This window comes from Coffea arabica, chromosome 7c, assembly GCF_036785885.1.
Source record: "Coffea arabica cultivar ET-39 chromosome 7c, Coffea Arabica ET-39 HiFi, whole genome shotgun sequence".
Taxonomy (NCBI): Eukaryota; Viridiplantae; Streptophyta; class Magnoliopsida; order Gentianales; family Rubiaceae; genus Coffea; species Coffea arabica.
This window is the reverse complement of record NC_092322.1, coordinates 23428993-23439044: the sequence shown is the minus strand read 5'-3', so window position 1 is coordinate 23439044 and position 10052 is coordinate 23428993. Positions and strand designations below refer to the sequence as shown.

Here is a 10052-nt window from a genome sequence, read left to right as displayed (position 1 = left end):
ACCAAATTATAGAAGAAAAAAAATAAAAATCTTGACTCAAACTGTGAAAGTACTTAAGAAATTAAGGCAAATAAATTAAAGTAAAAGAAAATATCATCTAACTTATTCAAAACGAAGAGAAAATATAAAAATAATTTTCGAGTTCTCACAATAGGTCTCTGTCTACACTAGTCCAAAAGCAAGAAATGTCATAGAAAAGACCAATAGCATGACACCTAACTTATTATCCAATCTTCTATCTTCTTACACAGTAATTTGATATGCTAAATTTTGCATTATCTAAAGCGTATTATACATTTTAAAATGCAAACCATTTCTTTGTTGTTTTAGTAATAGAAATATTTTTTATGCTTGCCTAATTACCTCTTAAATTGGTTATCTAGCTATTACTATGACCGGAATCTTACTATACTATTAACACATGATATTGGCTATTGAAGAGAAGTAGTGACTAAACACCCGATCAAGCCAGGGTAGGGAAAATGGACCAAGTAGTAAAGGCCATAAATTGCATGACATTTTTGTGTTAGTGATTAGTACTTTGATAAATGTGTAAGATTGTATATTATTTAAAATTGAGAATTTTGGATCATGTATGAAGATTCTGTGGAAAATAATTTGGTATAGGGATTTCGAGAAAAAGAAAAAAGAAATACGAAGGGATCTTGGAAGAGGTATGGAATAAGTTTGAATTAGTGCTTTCGTCTAGTTGAATAGCATCTCAAGACAATCCTAGTCAAAGTTAGCCATTCCTAGTCAAAGTTTGGAAAAACACCGGTGACTGTAGAGGGTGACAACCTATGAGTAAAGTAAGAGTTGTTTTGTGGTGTTGAAGAAGGTTAAAAAAAAAATACAAAGAAAAAGAATTAAGGGTCATCATGGGTTTGGGTCATTTTGGGTGATTGGGTTTGAGTGAACCCAAATTTACCCAACTTATAAATGATCCATTGAAAAGTTGGGCAGATTAGGTCATTTCCCAAATACAGTAAGCCCATCAGTGGCCCACCCAATTCTAACCCAACCTGGCCAATTGCCATCTTTACCTGTAGTAACTCAAGGCTTTGCAGATGTTTTTTTTTTTTTTTTAAATGAACACTCTGAGTTACTTCACTAGGTGAGCTTCTTGCTTTTTTCAGCGCTTTATCATGGTGTTGAACTCCTGAGCTGCAAATGTTACTAGTGGCAAACACAGTATTATGACTATGTGAGCTTGTTCTGGAGAGTGGGTATTGGTTTTTGCTTTTACAGTGCGTTCTTTTTTTTTTTTTAAACAATCTGGTTGAAGCAAATACTGGTGCTAAATCAGGTGGATATTGGTTTTTGCTTTACAAGCTTTTACAATGTATTTTTTTTGTTTCCATTTTTTAACAATCTGGTTGAAGAAAATATTGGTGCTAAATTAGTTTCCTATCTTCCTTAAATAGTGCTTTGGTGCTATCTGGTAATTTGCCGAGGCAGCTGGGACTTGATTTCTAATATTATCGAGTGTGATTCTTGTGGTTCTGTAGCTTTTAAAATTTTGATGTGTCAGTACCATCTCCAGTTAAGCAAAGTCTCTTGGTTCCATCGCAGGGAAAAAATGGTGAAACCGGGCAGAGGTCGCCCTAGAAAAGATTCCTCCTCCTCCTCCTACTTATCCTTCATGGATGCCCGTCCGGAGTTCTTCAAAGTGTTTTTGCCCGATGTCAGTTCTCAACAGCTTGTAATACCGTGCCTCTTCCCTTTTATTCTCTTTTCCGTGCATCAAAATTTGTTTTTTAAGTCTCATACATTGTGATGATTGAATGCATGCTATGTTTTGTTTTCCTTTTTTTTTTTTATCATTCATGTTTTAGTGTTTCCTGCTGTTGATTTTCTGTCTGGAATCGAGAAATAGTGCATTCAAAATTTTTTTTGTCGTCATTAATTCTTTTTAACTGCTGTTGGCTTTTCGGTTTGATCTAGTTGTAAGAAATTCTAAGTTCCAGTCCCATATTATAGGATTCAAAACTGGTGGAATTAGCGTGCTCTGTAGCTTAATTAACAACAGAAAAGAGGGCGTAATTTTCAGTTACTTATTATGGTCATTTGTACTCAGGGGATGCACTGGTCATTGTATGCAAAAAATTATACAAAAATAGCTCATAATTGTGAGTCTTTAATTTTTAAGTCATGAAGCACGCCCTTTTTTACATGTTTTCCAAGTTTATTTGGGGAACTGACGAATGCCTGCAAGTTATGGGTTGATATAGTGTCAAGAAACTTGAAGTCAGGGTCCCAGAGTGTAAGGTTAGTCAAGGGAATTGACAACAAATGATTGGAAATTGTAGGGTTGATCAAGTAGTGAAAACTTGAATTCAAGTTGAGTGCACAAAGATTGGTTACAAGGTGGTTCAGAGGCCGGGCAACTGCAAATTGAACTTGCCTGGCAAGCACTGGATGGGATTAATTCCAGCATTTGGTTCCCCTGGCATTTAAGTGCATACTTGAACTTGAACTCAATGGAGTTGAACTTGTTTGGTGCCTGTTCTTGGTTACATGTTTGTATCATGATCATAGTGGCAAAGAAAACTGTAAGCTGCATGGCTAATTGGGTAGAGTAGAGTCTCTGCTGATAGTAATTATAAATGGTATGCTTTGAGCCCAATCTTGACTAACAATCACTTTTCTGGAATTTAGAAAAAAAAATATCAATAACCAGTCAATCACTTCGCTGGAGTTTGAAAGGAAAAACGGCATTTTGAGTGTTTTCAATAAAGTAATTTGGTTCATGAATCATGCCTCCTAGTTCACTTAGGTTTGGCATTTTGCTAAAAGCAGCAAGTGTGACTTAAGAAGCAAACTTCTCTCGGCCCACAACATCCTCTACTTAGCAGAACATGGAGTTGGTTGTGGCAGAATGGGCTCACCCTTCTTCTTAAATGGGATGTACTTATTGATTTGGTGCTATTAAAGCAGTATGCACTTTTTGATGTTGTCTTATTCTTCTACTAGTGAATATGGAACCAATAAAGATCTATTTTTAAGCAGCTGTTTTCTGTATACTCTTATTCAAGTGTGTTATGCGTGGAAATTCTCAATTTTACATTTGGACTTAGTACTAAGTAGTTGATTTTTGTCCCAACAGTGTTACAACCAGTGCAGCACCATGTGCACTTATTTGCATTTTTTGCAATATATCATGCCTGCTACCATTTCTTATTATTATATTCACAATGGAACCTTCTTAAACACTTGCTTTTCAATTGTTGAAAATAGGAGATTGTGGCAGACAACAAATATTCAAAGAAACCAATTTCAAATGTAAAAGTCTTCACTGGTGTAAGCCTGGGGAAATAATACATTTTTCTGATACAAGCTTTTGTAAATTGTCTAGAAACTGATGCCTAACATGGTATTGGGTTAGTTAAACTAATGACACTGTGATCTATGATTCTCTATGGAGTTTTGATTGCAACCTACATCATGCTTCATTGACAGTATGAATGACGTATTCACGTGAACTTCCATTTACTATATAGTATGCTTTAAATCACAAATTAGTATGATCTAGCATTTGATGTACAAGTTATTTCCAGATGAGACTTGTGTCTGCTCGATGTGATCTATGATTCTCTATGGAGTTTTGATTGCAACCTACATCATGCTTCGTTGACAGTATGAATGGCGTATTCACGTGAACTTCCATTTACTATATAGTATGCTTTAAATCACAAATTAGTATGATCTAGCATTTGATGTACAAGTTATTTCCAGATGAGACTCGTGTCTGCTCGAGTGTCTCAGTATGCCCAAGGCAATGTTGTGGGGTGCTTTGCCTCCATACAGTCCAACTCGGAAGTATTACAAGTTTGAATGAATACTACATACAAGCTTGTGTTGTTTACGATGCATTTGTGGTCGATTGTTGGGTGTAATTGTATGGTATTGGTAACTGAAGAGGAAGATGCTGTCAATATCCTTAATTGTCTGCCTCTGCAACGCATCATTTTCTTATTGCTCAAGTTCAACAACACCACACATAGTGTACATTGCAACTTGTTTTGGAATCAAGATTGAAACTGCTAGAAGATTTTATTTCAACCTGGTTTAAATAATAATTACACAGAGCAGTCAAGAGCTGACAATCAAAGGATTGCTTAAAAATGGAAAATGGACACCTTTTTCTTTAATGTCTTCAATTGGAGACAAGGGGGTTCCAATGAGAGTTAGGATTCTAAGTGAATGTATTATTTGTAACTTGATAATATATCAACCTTCATTGTATTCAGATAAGTATACACTATACTTGAAGAATTTTGATAGTACTATAAGTAAGACCGATCTCTCTTTCCCTGATTGTCAAACTAGTCTGGCATTGGCTGGTCACTTGATTAACTTTGATTACTTTCTTGCAGTTATTTGCCTGGTTGTACGACTCTCCTGTTTCTTTGATGATACACAGGGAATGGATTGAACTGCAGATTTAGTTTAGTGCAGGAAATGGCCACTCTAATGTCTTTTATCTCATTACTGCTATTGGGTCATTTTGGTGGTGCTTTCTGTTAACTTTGCTTTTCCCACATAGTCTAAGTTCAAAAATACGAATGCAATTTAATCAGCATAAAAACAGATGTGGATGAACATATAAAATTGATGTATTAACATGGAATTTTGCACAAAAAGTGACATGGAACCTTCTTGTTGTAAATGATGAAATATGGATCTAAACATAGATTTACGCTATCAGGGAAGAACAAAGTGATAGCTACTTATCCATGGATGAATTTAGAGGACCATGTAAACGATAGGAGTCTAAATGGGACAAGGGTTTTCAAGGGAGGGGAATGTCTGGCAACGGATGTGGCTAGATATTCTTTTTAAAATCCAGTGCCTCTATGTATAAACTGTGCAAATTTATCCTTTTTGGGTGAACATTATATAGAAACCTTCTAATTATAGGATGGGCCATCAGAAAGTGTTTGTTCTGATCGTATGTTCATATATATATATATATATATATATATATATATGTATGTATATGTATGTATGTATGTATGTATGTATGTGTGTGTGCATGTGCACGCATGTGTGTGTGTAGTTATAATTATAGTTATAACCAAGAGAATACGAGGGCTTTTATGCAGCTTGAAAAGCTTTAATTGTGGTTACGTGTTAAGCTGTGAAAATAGTAGTTTCATTTATAGAAACCATGATACGATAATATACATGTTTCAGACATGCTAGGATTGAAAATTTGAGTTTTTATGATGAGATATATATTGGAAGCAACTGTTGATGTCAAAAGGGTATTGCAAAATGAGGAACTATGCCAAACTAATGTTGCATTTAACCTTTTGAGATGAAACATGAGGAAAGTAGATGTGCAAATGTACAAATACAGCTTCAAGCTGTTAAGACTAATTGAGGCAATTAAGAGAGGAGTAAAGATTATTTGAAAGTGATTCAATAATATGACTTTTGGAGTTAAAAACAGACAGAAAACCATTGCGTGCTTAAGTAGGATTTGATAATATGTTGTACTCCAGTTTGTGGATTTATTGTCCTCTACACAAAATATGTCTAATGATTTCATGTTGCCTTTGTGTATTATTATCTGCTATTTCCCATCTGTTCTGTAGTAGTTTCACTTGACATCAAGTTTCATGCGACAACTAAAGTATGAAACCAAAAAATGAAGTGGGGCAGCATTGTAATCTCCAAAGGAGCATAAGGAGCATGTTAGGCTCCAATCAACTTCTCTGAGTATCAATACGAAAACCAGTAATTGTAGGACAGTTTTTTTTTTCTTTCCTTTTTCCCCCCTACTTATGAGGAAAGGAAAGCTGGATATTCCATTTTGAAGATTATCACATTGATAATTGCTCTTTAGTAGCATACAATATGTTTAGAATAATTATGTGTAGACAATGAACTAGGAGCTGCATTCCACTCCTGGAAAGGAAAGCTGGATATTCCATTTTGAAGATTATCACATTGATCATTGCTCTTTAGCAGTGTACAATATGTTTAGAATAATTATGTGTAGACAGAGAACTAGGGGCTGCATTCGGCTTCTGGATATACTATGATGTACCCAACTTGAAATGGTTGTTATTTTTGCAGCGAGTGCCACCACTATTTGTTAAGAAATTCAGTGGATTAGTATGCAAAAGAATAAAACTCAGATGTATTGACGGGAAAATTTGGGATGTGGATGTTGAAGAAACTCAGGAAGGTGTTTTCATGAAGAATGGCTGGCAAGCTTTTGCTGATCATCATCTCTTGAAACTTGGAGAATTTTTAGTTTTCCGTTATGATGGAAATTCTGTGTTTACTGTTAAGATATTTCGGACACATGGATGCAAGGAGGAAGCTTTTGTCAGAGAGAAGATTGCTGCAGATGTGAAAATTGAACCATTGGAAGATCAGATTGCAGCTACAGAGCATACGTGTGCAAAACACTCTTGTAATTCAGATGGAGAGGGCAATAAGCTTGATACATCAAGAGGTTAGTTCTGAAAGTTTCTAGAAGTATTTTTGCAATACTATTGCTCTGTGGTATCGAATATGATATGTACATGCAGGTGTACGAGAAGGAAAGCAGCAAATGTCATCCAGATTTCACTCACAGACAGTTCAGACAGAGCGGGACTCTGAATTTGGCAGTATCAGGTCTATCAGTCGCACGCAGATGCATAAGCTGGTATGCTTTGAATTTTACACCTCAGAACTGATTCATAAGAAGCATGGTCAAGCATCATGTGCTTTGACATCCATCCAGTTCCAGACATTTTGTATTCAGAACACCATACTATTTAGGATTTGCATATCTGATTATTCTTTTGGTTTCCCCGTAACTTTGATATAATGTAATGCCCATTAGACTGCATCCCTGTTGGTTGACTGAACAAAGAAGTTTAAATTTTGAACAGTGGGTTTAGTAAACAGACAATACAAGTTTGTAAAAGTACTTCATATGCTTAAAGATGTCTCTTTCTGGCCATTTATTTGGTTTCACAGGGTTGCTGTGGTAAACAGTGAACTTTATGAAAGCATGCTTGTAGCTTCATTAGACTAAGCTATTCTTAGAGATTGATAAGAATTGAAAGAGAAAAAAATTATTGGATTACTGTTTTCAGAACTTTCTGTTAGCAGAATTTAGATGAATGTGTCCTGGTTGGTGATTAAGGAAGTAACTTGTTTCAGAGCTTATTATAGGGCCTTCAGCGTCTTGTTTCCAAGATGATGATTTACTAGTGAGAGTTAGAGCCCAGTACCAAAAAAGCGGCTTCTACTGTGCATTTGAGATGCTCTTATGCTCGATAGGATACTATATTTTACGGAATTCTCTTTTTATATTCTCTTCTAACCAGGAAGATTACTCTCTCTCAGTTTTGTTAAACATGAGAATGCAATTGTTCTTGTAGGATTATGACTTCCCTTTCAGGGCTAGTCTCATATCTGGGCTTGTGTTAATCCATAGATATCTTGCTCAAGTAATAATTTTGATTTTACTCACTCTCTGGCTCAAATGCGGAGGAGGTTTTTATGCTCAAAGTCTGAGTGTATTTTTAAAGTTTACTGCCATGCCTTAGTAGAATATAAAAAGCACTCTTCTTGTGAGACAGAGTGAAAAAGAGAAAGAAACAATGATCAATTTTAGTAGATTTTTCTAACAAAAAGATACTAGAGCATTTCATTGAAAATAGTAATCAGGCATTTTAAGATGATCATTAAAAAATTTGTTTTGATTTTGGCCATTCTAACTATTTTTTTATTATGTTCTTTGATATTCTTTTCTAGAGATGATCTCTTGGTTTCCATGTATTTGCTTGAAAGTCACAGTATTTTTATGCACCATTCATGGAGTTCTCTTCTGAGTCTCTTTTAATCTTTATCCCCTTGGATCCTTAAGTTCTTCATTCTCATTTCGGGTTGTACAGTGATAATTTAACTCTAATGATGTGTGACATAGGCAGTAATTACTGATAACGTGATCCCAAGGAAATCTGAGTTCCTCTTTGGTCGGTTCTTTTTCTTGATTGCTTTCATACATGAAATTTGGTTTTCATCCAGTTCTGTTTTCTCCTCCATGTTATTATAAGCTAATCTGAACAGCACATTTCGAGGCTCTCAAGTTTTCAGCCTTTTTATCTTTTTTTTCATTTAAGGCTTTCATCCTTCTACAATAATTTTTTTGCGGGTGAATATTTTTTGATGATTTCAGATGCTTTCAAAAGGTTTCATCTCTAAGAACAACATAAAACTGGGGTCAAATGTAATGCTCTGCAATGAGAAGGAAGAAAAGTGGCCCGTAAAATTCACACACTTCAGAGATGGCCGTGCATGTATTGGGACTGGATGGATGGCATTCTGGAAAGACAACGGAATGTGCGAGGGTGACAAATTCAAGTTGGTGTTTGACGAGGGAAGAGGAAGAAAGATGATAACAGTGTGCAAGGTTTAGGTACAAAGGCCCTCTAGTATATTGGCTAAACTTGGCGTATATAGACTACATTTTGTGCTGGAATTTCTTGTAATTAACTATAGTATAGTTGCCCCAGTGACTTAGCATATCCTGTTTGGTCTTTCTTTGCGTAAGGGGAAAAGATTAGGATCTTTTTTGTTTGGTTTTGCCTTGCCCAGTACAAGAGTATGATTTTCGCTTCCTGAGTTTTGCCTGAAGCTCACAGGAAAACTGACTCTGAAGATCTATTGAATGAAAGGGTTGGCTACCTTTTGGATCAATTTCATGGCTTGATTTTATTGTCGACTCATTTGGCATCAAATCTTATGAGATGACGAAAAGAAAAGTATATTTGCTTGTATCGACTGTCCAGTGCACTGTAGGGGCAAGGTGAAAACAGGATTGAAATAATGATAAACAAAAGGAGCATTAGTCTAGCCATCATTTCTTACAATACACAATGGACTTGAAACAAAGATTGAGCACCCAATGAGCAAAAATTGAGTATCAATCATTTACTGACATGGTGCACAATGCTTCAAATTAACATAGGTTGTGGCTTCACTGATGTAAATGATGAATGATGGTTAAAAAGCACATAATATATAAGTATTGAGTGCAAATTATAAGCTGATATAGAGCAAGATGCGTCAAATCAATGACTTTGACAAATGAAGAAATTTTTCATTAATTTTCACTAACTACATAATACCAAACTTAATTTTGATTGCTGTCATATTTAAAATAATACCGGTGGACTTGTAAATTACAATTAGTCATGCTTACTAGTTTATCACGATCCTTATTAAAATTGGGAAATTTGTTCAAAACATCCCTCATATTTTGTAAAATGACTTTTTTCGTCCCTCACTTTTAAAAGTGTAATTTTACATCCCTTACAAATTCACATTGGTCAAATTTGGTTCCTATTTAGGTTTCTAACTAATTTTTTTGTCGAAATCTATCACGTGTCATGCACGTGATCATTTTTTTAGGGCAAAATTGTCAAATCAAATTTTACACAATTCTATCTATAGTTCCTTATATTTCACAAAATGAATTTTTTATCCCTTATTGATCATATGTATGAACCAGAACCAACCCAGGCATATAAAAGCATACAAAAATTCTAACAAATTGAGCAATAAGACTTACAAATAATTAGAGTGACCTTTGTAATGGAAGCTTTAAATTTCAGAGGCCTTTGGATGAAATCGAACTTCGAAATTTTATTGAACTTCTTGAATCAAAGTGCATACAAAGAAATATAAAAAATGGAAGAGAAAGGTTTACAGAGGGAGAAATTCTTAGGATTGCTAAAAGACTCGATGTCCTTCTATCTGATTTTTGAACTCTATTTATAGGGACTTCCGTCTTTGAATTTCATTTGCATTTGATTGCCGACATTTTTCATTTGAATTTCATTTGCTTTTCTTGCCGACACCTTATCTTCTTGTAATTGGCCCTTTTGAGATTCTTATCTTATCTTTGAAATCGGCATCTTTGAGATTGGCCGACAACTTTATTAAAAATCTGTCGGGTCTTGAGTACAAGGACCACCGAAAGGATCAAAAGTAGATTCCGATGATGACCCAGCTGACTCGTCTTTCTTGTCTTCTTCCTT

General features: G+C 35.1%; 1 protein-coding gene across 6 annotated transcripts; it reads left to right on the top strand.

Annotated features, from left to right (window-relative positions):
• Positions 1-1070: 1070 nt before the first annotated feature.
• Positions 1071-8709, top strand: LOC113698222 (putative B3 domain-containing protein At5g66980). 6 transcript variants are annotated; one of them, XM_072056625.1, is made up of 5 exons: positions 1071-1114; positions 1573-1684; positions 6085-6469; positions 6546-6664; positions 8189-8709. In XM_072056625.1, exons 1-5 carry the CDS (start codon positions 1089-1091, stop codon positions 8426-8428), a joined length of 882 nt encoding a protein of 293 aa, XP_071912726.1. In that variant the 5' UTR covers positions 1071-1088; the 3' UTR covers positions 8429-8709. The 6 variants fall into 6 exon arrangements, with proteins under 6 accessions (XP_071912726.1, XP_027073758.1, XP_027073761.1 ...); XM_027217957.2 differs by having other exon boundaries at positions 1573-1702; XM_027217960.2 differs by lacking the exon at positions 1071-1114 and adding an exon at positions 1133-1226 and having other exon boundaries at positions 1573-1702.
• Positions 8710-10052: the final 1343 nt, after the last annotated feature.